At 45.0% G+C, this 13,348-nt stretch overlaps 1 protein-coding gene across 1 annotated transcript in view; it reads right to left on the minus strand.

The window, feature by feature from the left end:
- Positions 1 to 792: 792 nt before the first annotated feature.
- Exoc6b (exocyst complex component 6B) overlaps positions 793 to 13,348 on the minus strand; it is a 369,762-nt gene continuing 357,206 nt past the window's right edge. Inside the window, exons 21-22 of the mRNA XM_051203059.1 lie at positions 7,561 to 7,673; positions 793 to 3,798 (exon numbers count right to left, since the gene is read on the minus strand). Coding sequence (XP_051059016.1) covers positions 3,672 to 3,798; positions 7,561 to 7,673 — 240 coding nt within the window. The 3' untranslated portion in view covers positions 793 to 3,671. The remainder of the gene's footprint in view (positions 3,799 to 7,560; positions 7,674 to 13,348) is intronic.

A 13,348-nucleotide genomic window follows, 5' to 3' on the forward strand; every position in this document is an offset into this window, starting at 1 on the left:
CGGGAGGGAAGAGATGACAAAGCCTTCAATAGTATATGGCTATGTCAGGCCAAGCACTGTAACCTTCACAGGGCTCACAATTACAATGCCCTTATAAATTAGGGAGCATTCTCATGTCATTGGCAAGCTAGCAAATGAAGATGATCCAGCTAGCAGGCCGCATTGTAGGAATTGGTCAGGCTGGGGGCTTGATGTTCCTTCCAGCTTCTTCTGAGGATTAGCAGGCCGGTCCTGTTGCATAGACATTTCTACTCACCATAGATGCAGAGTGCCCAAAGTTCATTCACTGTCTCCCAGCATACAATAGGTTAGGGGCAACTTCAAGCTTTAATGTAATCTGCACCTCAAGGACTCCTGTGGCGTCCACCAGTTAAACCATAAGGTCATGAAACGAGCACCAGCTCTCTCCTGTCTTCCTTTCTGACCCCCTTTCACTCCACTGCTGCTCAGCTCCCCCTCTGCCAGGCTAGCTTGTTCTGGGTAATTCTGCTTGGCTGGTGCCTGTCCCCACAGAGTGGGTAAACAGCTGGCCCCAGGACCCCACATAAACTAGGCACTTCAACCCACCTCTATTGGTGGCTGTGCCAGTGTCCGCTATAGATCTTAACAACACCTGAGGTCACAATATGGGCTCTCCACACCAGGTTCTCTCATGCTATGTCCCTCAGTCAGCTCAGTGGGAGCACACTGCCTGCTAATCTAGGATTGGTCACAAACCACAGGCACATTGTGCAAAAGGGATAAAAAACAAAAACCTCACAAGAAACACAGTGGCTGTGGGAACAGGTATGCAGGTTCTCATATTTAATAGCAGTTAAAAGAGGAACGTGTACAGGGGAATGGGATACACATGCTCTTTACACAGAGGAGCCCCCTTATGCGGATGCCTTCAGCAGAGCTGCTTTCCTAGTGGGCGTGAGAGGTACAGATGGACCCCACTGCGTTTCTCCCACAAACGTGGAACTGTGCAAGATGAAAAGGCTATTTCCATCACATCAGTGAAGAGTGACTAAAATGCAGATGAATAAAAGGAACGGAGGGGTAGAGGGAGGAGGGCATGGCAAAAGCAGCCTGGAGGAGGCCTGGAGAAACTAACTGAGTCTGCAGTCAGAGATCTGAGTAGGAACCTCGTCCAGTGCCACCCCTGGGACGGGGACCCGCTGAGCTGGGTGTTGTGGAGCTAGACGGACTGTTGGGCCTGGTGCATGGTAGAGTCACCGGGAGATACTCATTTTCCTGACAGGGACTCTGTGGGTTCCCACGCCCAGGCCCTGTTGTTCTCCACCCACATCAGAGTCACCTGCACTGAGAGATTTTTTTTTCCATGAATGGTAAAAAACTAGTGAGCCTCTGCCTAACCACAGCTCACAAAACAGACTGTCTACACAGATATGGATCTGGTTGGAAGGCCACACCTCCAGGCAGCAGTATGTCACCCCACCTGAGACTCTTCAGGATATGTGTGTCTGCAGGCATCTGAGGTAAGGTCACAGAGTTTGAGGCCTACAGGCATGCATACTGTGCTCAAGTCCTCAAGGCCAGCTCAGCTTTAGGCCTTATGGATATATATATATATATAAAAAAGCGTTCTACTTCATCCATTCATAATCACCTTGACAACGTGGTCCCTGGCTTTCACAGCTCAGAAGTACATGCTGCTTTTTATTAGGAAACAATGCAGGCAGATGTGGAGGCTGGAAGAGAAAAGTCGAGTGGAAATCCTCACACACCCTGAGATTGCATGAGATTTCCTTCAGCATGACTCTGCTGTGGAAGGTAGCATGGTCCTGTCACTCCACCAGTTTTCATTCACTCTATGACCGTTCCTCTGGGGCAGATGTGGAGACTAGATGAGCAGCAAGATGGAGTCTAAAGGACAAATGCTGTGACAGCCCAGTAGTCTCTCTACTGCACTGAAGGCAGACACACAGGCAAAGGGCCTTTCTCTCCTTCTCAGTCAGCAGAACTTCAGGTTATTGAGTCACTTCTCAGCCCTTTCAACAAATCCAGGCCTTGGAGATGCCATCTTGTCTTCTTTCCCGCAGGCCCCTGTCTTCCCTTGGCTAGTCACGTTTTGGGTGCTCTTATGAGATTCTCCTCCTGAACCTCTGCACCATTGTGTAGCCCAAGGATGAGACTTGCAGGCATCTGCAGAGCACCTGAGTGGCTTGTACTCTCCAGTTATAGAAAGCTGTACCTCTGTGTAGTGTTCTCTTCCTGTTGGTGTTCAAGATGGCTATAGTAAGGGTAGGGAGTACTCTAGATGGGGTTAGACCGCCAAGACGGTGACTTGGCGGATACAGAAAGAAGTACATGGGAGGTGACATGGGCAATGAGAGGGGGCTTGGCCAGTTTCTCTGCTCATCACTGAAGCTGGAAACACTCTTGGGCATCTGGGTTAGTGTTCCATGATGCAATTATACTTTCAGCAGCCGCCTAACAGCTTCCACATTTGTCTGAGGGCGTAGACCCCTCTGACCAATATCACAGTGAAGTCCTTGCATTGTCTCAGGAGTCTATGTAGCTGGCCCAGGCTAGATCAGACTCCAGGAAGCACTCCTGTGTGAGGCCAAGGGACAGCTCAGAAGATGGGAGCCCTGGGCTTGAGCAAGACAAGCTTTGTCTCTATAATTATAATAATGTAACTGAGTTGATGATAGCTGGGCCACAGGAAATAAGCCATCAGCAATAGCTGACCCTGTCTACCTCATGGTGATAGCCCAGAGCATCTAGTCCTGTGAAGGCTGTGCCCACGGTGTAGAACTTGGGACAGAAGGCTGTTGTTTAAACATGAGTGAGCAATCTCAAGAAGTCATCAGGCTCTACCCAAGGTGAAGGCACCCAGGATGTTTTCAGGCTTGGGGGGGGGGGGGAATCTGACCATTTAGAGCTGCTGCTGCAGGAAGCAAGTGTGAGTCTGTGAGACTCTCACTCTGGGACCTTCAGAAACCACTGCTGATCTATGCTATGAACCAAGTCATGAAAGAAGGGACAGAGATAAGTGGAAAGGAGGACAGGGTCCTTGGGGACCCAAATTGGCTTTCAAAATCCAGAAAACCAATTTACCCATGGGGGAACTTGCTTTTCAGCATGGGCCCAAGTGTTTACTCAGCTAACTACCTCTCTCCAGCCACAAGGCTGGGTTAGATTCCATTAACGAAACTGCCACCTATGGGGACCACAGTGAAGCTGTCATCTTGCCACATGGCATATCCTTATGAGCCAATGTCAGCCAATGAGGCAGATGGATATCCTAAACTAAGGCTGGCTTTGGTATAGTACATAGGTATGTCTGCCAGGCTCTCCTATGCACTTAAGCGAGCACTTGAGAGCAAACAGGATACACATTATTACTCTTTTACTTCCTCATCTCAACTCCCAGTACCAGGTGCCCACTGAATTTGTGGGGCCCTGGATTAGAGGCAGCTCATCGTGTTAGTACTGACAGTGCATCCTTCCCAGGATAACACAGAAAAAATGGCAGTAACTTCCCCTAAGCCTCTCATGCTCCTCTCTTACTATAGGGAAAGGTTATGTGAATACTGTACAGGTGTTAATATAAAAATACATATGCTCTCTTTGAGGAAGAATGCACAAATGCAGGGCCAGCCCAGGGGAGATCCTGGACCATGGGCTACGGCAAACGGCCTCTGTGGGCCCAAGGCCAGCATTCAGGATTGGTGGCTGCTGATGAGTCCTCGGAGCTGCTTGGCCACAGTGTCAATCAATTTCTGCTTGTCACGCTCATTTTTCCGGAACTGTGCAAACATGTTATTCTTGCGGCTAGTATCTTTCATCCTAAACATAGGAGAGAAAAGGGGCAAGGTGTCTGAGATGGTACCAGGCAAAGAACAAGCAGGAAGCAGGATGAATGGCAATATGTATCTTAACCATTACCCACAATGGAAGAGTCCAGAATATTCCCATTGTCTAGCTACCTACTCATTATGGAGCTGTCCTCCAGGCACCTACCATCTTCCTGGCTTCAGTTGCCTTTGATCAAGAGCTAGTTTTGGAGGGGTCAGGTCCTTATCCTCATACCTCCTCACCTGGCCCCTCCCTTACGGCTTCAGATGATCACCTTTTATGGAGAGGAGCCTGAAACATGGCACATTTCTGCTAGCCAGCAGACTCCTAAACTTGCCTGGGGTGCATTTATTTCATGACCCTGCTGGGATCAAGAAAGGGAATTTTGAAAGTAAGGCAGAAAGATCATAAGTCACCTGAGAGCCAATGTACATCTTTAAGACCCACTCTAGCTGTCAGTCTTTCTTGCCCCTGGAAAAATGAGGAGCTGGTCTCTTGGTTGGTTTCAGAGTTATGAATGAGAAGTAGTATGATGTGGGTGTAGTGCTGAGGGAAGCAGGTTCCCAGGGGATGGCCATCTCCTCAGTTAACAAAGCCAGGCTTTATATGAGAGACAGCCTGGGCTCTCAATGATCGTGGACAAGCTCAGATCTTTGTTTTGGGTCCTGCTAAAGCTCTGCAGGTGAAAGGCCCTAATGGGGAGGCAGGGTTAAAGAAAGTAAAACCAAACTGACATTACTGCAGTCTCTAGGTCCAGCCAAACACAGTAACAGAGCCCAGGACTATGCTGTTCTCTATAGAGGACGTGTAATCCACGGCATCCAATGCTGGTGACTCATTCTGCCTAGTTTATGTACCCTGATTCCTAGCCCGCGGGTGAGGTGGGCTAGCTGGCATCTTTGTTCTTGGAACTGAACTGGCTCTCTGATTCTCCTGTTCTTAAGGGCTGCATGGGGAAAGTCCAGAAGAGGGTCTAAGTTACTTCCAGGAATACTTCCCAAAGGTCTTCAGCCAATCCTGGGCCTCTTTTCCTCCTCTGCTCCTTTGTGGACAGCCTTTGAAGAGGGACAGAGTCGGAGGCCATGAATCAAGACAGGGATCCCACAAAGGCAATTTAGTCTTGCAGGCACAGTGTGTGCTCATCTGTATTTACATATGTCCACTGGAAAGTAACAGGCCACAAGGGTGTTCTCAGTGGATGGGAAACAGAGTTGTCAGGCTCTTCGACAGTGACAGCCAATGCTAGCTGTGATTTTTCTCCTCATCTAAGCTCACAGTAATCTTTCACCCAACACTGAGCTCCTTTGCACATGTGGAAGCCTGCTGGAGGCTAGGAAGGAGGGCAGATGACTGGGTTGGAAAGAGGGCTTTCCTAATGCCGCCAAGGCCCTGGTGAGCACAGTTTGCTACTTTAAACACTAGCAGCACAATTTTGTTTGTGAAACTGGTGGAGTTTCAGATTATTATGAAGGACTCCTTTCCTTTTGCTGGATAAGCTATAAATCCAAACAACACAAAACCAACAGGAAAGAGGAAACAGAAAAGTCCTTTTTACATTTGCAGGACATTTTGTTTGACTGATGGTATAATTTCCTGCAGCAGCGAAGAAATGGGTGGCTAGACAGCCTGTAGCTTAGGAGGAAGACCCTGCACTCTTCAAGAGAAAGAGAAGGGCCAAAAGGCAAGAAGTTCTTTGCCACTGAAGCCTTTGGTTGGATTCATACTCACAAATGCTCTGAAAGCTGACCGTGGCATGAAGGTTTGTATCCAGGAACATGCAAAACTCAAAGTGAACCTTCCCTTCTGCTATCCTTCGGTAAGTCTGGCATTCTCTTCTCCTCTAACACGGCCACCTTTTAGTGACACAGGGACTTTGTTTTTTCTAGACGGCACTGGCAGGCAGTGATCTGGGTTCTTCTGTCTTGACTCACTATGAAGAGTCAGATTTAGGAAAACAGAGTGGCAGACTTGGGTGGAAGTTGGCTCTGGGGAAGCAGGAACATGTCAGGAGAGAAGGAATTCCTCTGAGGCTGCAAGATGTGGGTATTTCAGTGACCTGGGGAGCTCTTGCTTTCCAAAATTGGACATAAAGATGTCAAGTTCACTGATGGCTAGGGTTTAGCACACAGCTTTGTTGTATGCTAGGCCACAATGGTGAGACATCACCAACTGCCATACCTAAGAAGAGCAATGGCTCTCAAGAGAAATGACTGAGTACCAGCTCAAACATCGGGCTATCTCCTCATTTCCACTGGGTAATGAGAACTCTGGGCCTGGCTTGCCTCTGACGAGGAATCCTCATGGGAGATAATGAATTCTAGACCCTAAAGCCATAGGCATTGTCCCCAGGAACTGGAATTTGCCTAGGAGCTCTTCTGTCAGGATTGAACTTCAGGCCCTGAGCCAATCAGAGTACCAAGCATGCTAGGAAGCTGAACGGAAGAAATCCTTTCCCTAGTGCTGATAGGAAAAGTCTCTGCCATCACTCCCTCCCCCAAATGAACTGGTAAACCAAAGGCCTGTAAGGAACAAAGAAAGAAAGTATCTAGCTGGGTGGCACCAGGATGGTTTAGAGATTAGATTTGTCAGGCTGGAGACCATTAACAGGACCAGGATTTTAGCCTAGTTATTGGCATCATTGAGGAAATTGGAAGGACTTGCCTCCAAGTGATTAAAAGTCACAAGTGAACAATATACTTACTCTCTAGATATTCTAGAGAAGAAAGTCATTGGGAGAGAGAACCATGGAAGAAAGTTACATGAAACCATCAATTCTCAGCATGTCTCTTGGCTTCAGACACAGAGCCCAGCATCCTGCTCTTGTCTATTCTTTGCTTCCCCTGTACATCTGGCGCATTCTCCAATACTACCAACTCACCTCACAAGTAAGAAAGATACACCTTGATTTCTATTTTTGTCTAAAGCTCTACTCTGACCTCCTGGACTCTAGCCCTTGCCTTTCTAGGGTTAGGGCATGCTTGGCTGCCCACACATATGGAATTTTTACATTGACTTGATACAGGTACTTTTGGGACTAGTCCATCTTAAGCTCTTTGACACGGGTCTGCCAGTTAGTTCTTAATAGGTTAACAAAGCCAGAGCCAGGGTGCAGTGCACACCACTGGCACCTGTGTGGCACACTGACTACCTTTGAGATGTCTGGTGCTGGATAACCCAGTTCAGTGAAACCACATTTCTGCGGGGCTCTGCTCTACATATCATTAAACCTCGAGGACTAGGACATTGCTCCTCTGCTTACCAGACTGGCCTGAGCCAAAACTAAGCCTTCTTACTATCTTCTCTTGCCTACTTTAGTAAAGACACTTTAAAAAAAAATTAGGCTGCAAGACAATAAAGAATCCCATTCTGAGCCAGGCGTTAGTGGCACACGCCTTTAATCCCAGTACTCGGGAGGCAGAGGCAGGCGATCTCTTGTGAGTTTGAGACCAGTCTGGTCTACAGAGCTAGTTCCAGGACAGGCTCCAAAACAATACAGAGAAAGCCTGTCTCAAAAAACAAACAAACAAACAAACAAACAAAAAAGAAGAATCCCATTCTTATTTGTACTTACAGCTTGCTAGAGCTAAGAATTAAAACTGGACTACCAAGTACAATGATCAAGATGGCTGACAGCACCTGTGGTAGCTTCAAGAACAAGGATGTTTTCAAGGCACCAGAAACAGGAAACTGGCCTTGTATGCACCCCTACCTCCTGCCCACCTCCCCATACAGAGCACAGGGCTGGGTACTCACTTCTCAAGCAAGGTCAGCGCTGTCACAGGGTTCACCCTGAGATACTTGCAGTTGGGTTGTCCATAGTCAGCAAGGTATGTGGACCAATCCCATTGAATGAAGAGGTCCAATAGCTGAAAAATACCCCAATACCCATACCAATGGTTAACCAAACAAAGGAAACCAGAAATCCCAATATTTCTTCTTACCAGCTAATTCTTTAAATACCACACTACAACTAGGAAAATAATCAAGAAAATTTCCACCACAAGCACAGTCCATCCCTGAGACCCCATACTATCAGTGGCTAGCTTATGGAGAAACTATTCTGGACTGATCTTAAATGCAGGGTCCATGGTAATCACTCATTATTCATTTGAGAAATGACTATCATGAGCTTTCTGTGCACTAAGCTCTACATGAGGAGCCCAGAATTTAACAATGAACAAATTAAACCGGCGCACTCCACAATGCAGCTTCAACTTCAGTTAGTCAGCACTGGGTGCTTGCTATACTCTGATTTTGTTGAATGGTCAATGTCCTTGACAGCCCTGCTGCTTTTAAACCATTGTCCTAGACAGTTTGTGTGTGATCAGGTGCTACATTTAGCTAGTATCTTCACTGGTGGTATTAGTTTTGATTTGGCCAAGACTTCTGACATCTCCTATCATGATTCTTCAACTATTTAATTATGAGGGTGTACTTTGTAACTAGTAAGATAGTGTAGAGATTTTAAGGATTTATTTCTATTTTATGTGTATGAGTTTTACCTGCAAGAATGCCTGTAAACTGTGTGCCTGCATGGTGCCCTTAGAGGCCAGAGGAGTGCATTGGGTCTCCTGGGACTGGAGTTACAGATGGTTGTGAGTCAACATGTGTGTACTGGGAACCAAATCTCAGTCCTCTCCAAGAGTAGCCAGTGTTTTTAACCTCTGAATCACCTCTCCAATCTCTGGGTAATATTTATTTATTAATCAAAATTGTTTAAATATGAATGCAATCCATAAGAACAGTAACAATGACAAAAATAGAACAATTTTTTTTTCTCAATAAAAATAGGCCAGATGCTACAAGGTCTCATTCTGTGAAAACACTATTTTCAAGTCTTAGTGCAAGGGGCCTTTGGAATTGGCCAACTGTGTGTTCTACTTCATGCCCTTAAGAACCTTAAGAAAAGCAGTCCCAACACAACAAATGACATTTGCAGAATATAATAATGGAGTGACAGAACTGAGGTTGACTGCTACAATCACATCCCTGTGTATTAAACTGTTATATCTTAATTGTTTATATGGTTCATTAGCCCAACAGCATCCTGAAAATTATCTTGTTCCATGTTCAGAGATAAAAGAGTTAATCACTCTTCCCATTATTTTCTAGAAGTAAGTCCTTGTTTACAGAGTCTGATGGCAATCACCAGCTGAAGGTCACCACTACACAGTATGGTGACATAAGGACTCTTGTACTCACCAATTCAGACACACTTCCAAAATATTCCCAATAGTCCAGTTTTTTTTCCTGTCCAGGAGGCTTGGTGCCAAGGACCAGATATAAGCACACATACATATAAGCAGCAAGATTACAGTCAACTGACTGAAAACTGAAAATGGCAGACACAGTGAGAGGTGCTGGTCCAACCACATCACCCTTCTGGGCCAGGGCACCCTGGGTAATATTTAAACTCACACAAATACACTGCTCTTGATAAAATATTTTCCTTATATAAAATATCTAGGGAAGCCTCCTAACCCAGTTGTCAATACTGTTCACATACTTAGGCTACCCCACCACCTTCCTTCCCTTGGCACTGAGCACCGACCCAGCTTCATTCTGCTATTACTGAGTGCTCCTCCTTCTCTCCTGTATGGACTCTGTGGTCCATAATTTTTTTATTTTACAACCCGACCGTGGGGTGGAGAAGAAAGGAGACAGGGTACCATCTCCTAGACTTCATTATTGAGCATGACCTCCAAAGTTTTTAACCATATCTGCACATTAAAAGTGTGAAGTTTATTTGCATTTTTCTTTGTATTAATTCATGTTTTAATCATTAAAATGTAGAAGTATTCTGTATCAGGATCAGTCCTGAGAACTGGTTTGGCACTCATGCACTGGTACTAGCAGACAGACGGAGCAGCTTTTCACTGCCTCTTGTTCTGAGTGGTCCATCTGTGTACCATCCAAGTTGCTTCAAGAGCCACTGTTGCAGCCTTCTGCACCTCCAGTATTTATCCAACAAGTGCTTAGGTGTTAGTCTGTAACTCTCACCAAGAGCCAGGTGATGATTTTATGTGTAGGACAGAGTTCAGTGATCAGAATATGTGTGGGTCTGGAGCTAGTCAGAGCATCTGTAACTAAGGGTCTGTCTTAAACTGGTAAACCTGCTGGATGTACTGGCCAAATTACTAACATTCTCTCTCTCTCTCTCACACACACACACACACACAAACACACAAACACACATACACATACACACACACACACACACACACACACACACACACACACACAATTCAAAGAGGGAGAGAGAGATGAGCTAACTCAACGTCCTTAGTCTTCTCACAACAGTTTTCCAAAGAGGGGCTTGGATGATTTTTATCTGTTGTTAAAATTGTTGACTCTGTAGGTAGTGACTTGTGACAGAATGGCAGAGGCATGCTCTATGTTTGTGATATGTTCACTCTTGTTTGTATTTTGAGAGACACATATTTTAAAAATATTAACTTTTGAAGTTTAAAAAAGTTTAAATGAAATAAGCAAACACTTATTTTCATGGGATTTGAAACAAAATAGTTTTTCTTATCTTGATCTTCCTTCCTTCCTTTCTCTTTTTGTTTTTGTTTGTGACAGGGTTTCTTTGTTGACTCTGTAGGTAGTGACTTGTGACGGAATGACAGACAGGTAACTTTGGAGCACCACCACCCCAGCTGTACTCCTCTTTATTATCGGGTGTTGCTTCCCAATAGCCAGAACTAAAAAATGAAATCCATACCAATGAAACTACAACCCTAATTTCACCAGATTTCTCCTCTGATGCCCTTTTTCTGGTCCACACTCACGCAATGATCTGCTTTCACGCGCTTCTTCAGTCACTCAGTGTGTTCCTGTTTTTCAGCTCTGTATTTCTAGACTTTGGTACTTGTGAAGATTTCACATTTTCTCATTTGTTTGGTAAGATATCCCTCAATTTGGGTGTACCAAATAGCTCCCCACAAATCAGAACGAAGCAGAAGTTCTCATCCTGGAAGTGATGGTGCCTTCCAGCAAGCACAGGCTCGTCTGGAGAACTTTCTGGTTGTCACAGGCTGTGGTGGTGGTGATGCTGGTACCCAGGGATTTTTGTTTTCAAGGATTTTAATTTTTATGTATGTGTGCTTGTGTACATCATAATTGTGTGTATGGTTGTGAGCTGCCCAGTATGGGTGCTGGGAACTGGCATCTCTTCAGCCCCCAGTCCAGAGACTTCATAAAACATTTCAGAGTGCAACCACTTATACTTTACTTTTCCTTATATGAAGGGACATCATAGCTATTCTTCTGTACTTTTGTCCATTTGAGCTCAGTATCTAGAAGCTTTTTCTAATCAATGATCACATTCTTCAATTAGTCATACAAATGCTGTGTATTTTTCAATATATAAACTGGAAGTCATTTTAACAGCTAAACCAGAGATAACATTTTTGGGAGCATTTCACTGCCAACCTGGGGGAGCAAGTGCCAATATCTGTAGAGTAGGACACAGTGCTAAGACAGAGCTAATTTGGTTAAAGGGAACTCAACTCTGATCTCAAACAGAAATAATTTTTTTATGATATTCATCATAAAACACGGGAATTCAACTAGTGTTAACAATTTGCGATATTTTATAAGCTATGTGGGTTAATTAACATAATAAATCATAATAACTAGTTATTAAACAAAAATGTGTATATAGGAAAAGGGATCTGTGTTGAATGGCTACACTTTGTGGAGAACCTGCTTGTGTATGCTGTATTTCTTACTTACTTTGAACTTTCCTATTGTTTAATATCAAGCTAAGACTCTGATTTCAGGATGTACGGAGAAAGAGAAAGACAGAAGATTAGCAATATAAGATTCAAGAAGGTAGAGATGGCTTCCTGGCCTGCATTTTCAAAGAAGCTATAGCTTAGAGCTGTTTGTTTCTAAATCTTCACTGATTCTGTTTCTGAATTAGGGGCTCTCCTGAAGGTAGGCCAAACCTCCTCCTTCCCTCCCTCCTTTTTTCAAAACAGGGTTTCTTTGTGAAGCTCTGGCTGTCCTGGAACATCATCATAGGGCATTCTTCATAATGCACAACCTACAGGCAAGTTCTAGGCGGCATCAGGGCACAGCAAGAACAAATGCAGGCTCAGGGTTCTCCATCTGAGAGTGTGATCACAGATAAAGCTTCTATCAACAGCTGAGGGCAAGCCAAGAGAAAGGCTGTAGAGAAACTGCTGAACAGCAGACCCGGCCATGACCCATCTATGTTTATTGCCAGGATTTCCCCTGACCCTGTGCCCTTGGCCACGCAATTCAAAGAACAGCTCTGGCTTGCCTTCTGCATGACCTCAGAAATGTTTCCTGATACAGACATCTGGACAAATGTGAGAAGAGGAACGAAGAACTTTAACAAATATAGTACCAACAATGTAGCAGGCACTCCCAGGTACCACGCAGGGAAGACGGTGAGATGCCATGTCCCATCTTGAACTGAGGCTGGTAAATGCAGAGTGATGGACACTAAGATACTGAGGAGGATGATATACTTCACAAGAAGGCTTATAGATCCAGGCCAGGCGGGTGGGGATTGGCATGGGTGAAGTAGAGGGTGCCAGGCAAGGCGCTGACAAGGAAGTCTCCGAGGAATACTTTGGATATAACTAAGAGAAAGAAAGCAAGGGACAAATGGCATTGATGTGCCAAGTTAAGGGGACTGGGTTTCAGTTGGAAGTCTTTCTACTTGCTTTATCAAGGATGCTCCCTGGTATTTTCTAGAGCAGAAGATGGAAAACTGTAATCACCACCTATTTTATTGGAACAGAGCTGTGTTCACTGGCTAACATCATAGCTATGGCTGCTTTTATGTACTAATAGTTAAGGTCAGAAGCTATGATAAACACCACCACATTCCAGCAAAGCCTAAAGCTGTACTCTTGGACTTTTCAGGGAAGTTTAGCTTTAGATCTAGGTCAAGAAGGGCAGTGTGTGTGTGTGTGTGTGTGTGTGTGTGTGTGTTTGGGAGAGAGAGAGAACGAGGGGGTGTGAGATCTCTCATATTTATTAAATTAAAGAAAGGAAGGAAAGAAGATAAGGCACTTAATCACAAAGGGATGTTAAGAACTTCATTATTGTAACAACTGGCACCAGAATTCCTTTAGGAGAGAAGTGTTTGGGAAGATGGGAAGATTTTTCTGTTTGAACGAGCCCCTCAAGATACAGAGACATCTGCAGATAAAAGAGGTGCTGCTAGTTAAGGACCAGGCCTGGAAGAGGGATGATTTAGCTAACATGTGTGAGAAGGGCTAAGAAGAAAAATCTCTAATGCCCCTACGGCCTGGACAACTGGAGACCAGGAATCTGAGTAAGGAGTTTTTTCAAAGCTGTTGTTGTTCAATTTAGACAAATCTCTGGCTCCTCCTTCCCTGCCTCTCTCTATGTGTCTATGTGTCTCAAAGCACAACTAGATAGCTGCAAACTTACTGTACAAACAGAAGCCCAGGAGGCACAAAGATCTACAATGTACAGGGGCTCACAGCAATTCAGAGGAGGCCTCTGGATTTTCCACAGGTGACTAAATTGGGACTGG

The sequence above is a fragment of the Phodopus roborovskii genome, unplaced genomic scaffold (assembly GCF_943737965.1).
Source record: "Phodopus roborovskii unplaced genomic scaffold, PHOROB, whole genome shotgun sequence".
Taxonomy (NCBI): Eukaryota; Metazoa; Chordata; class Mammalia; order Rodentia; family Cricetidae; genus Phodopus; species Phodopus roborovskii.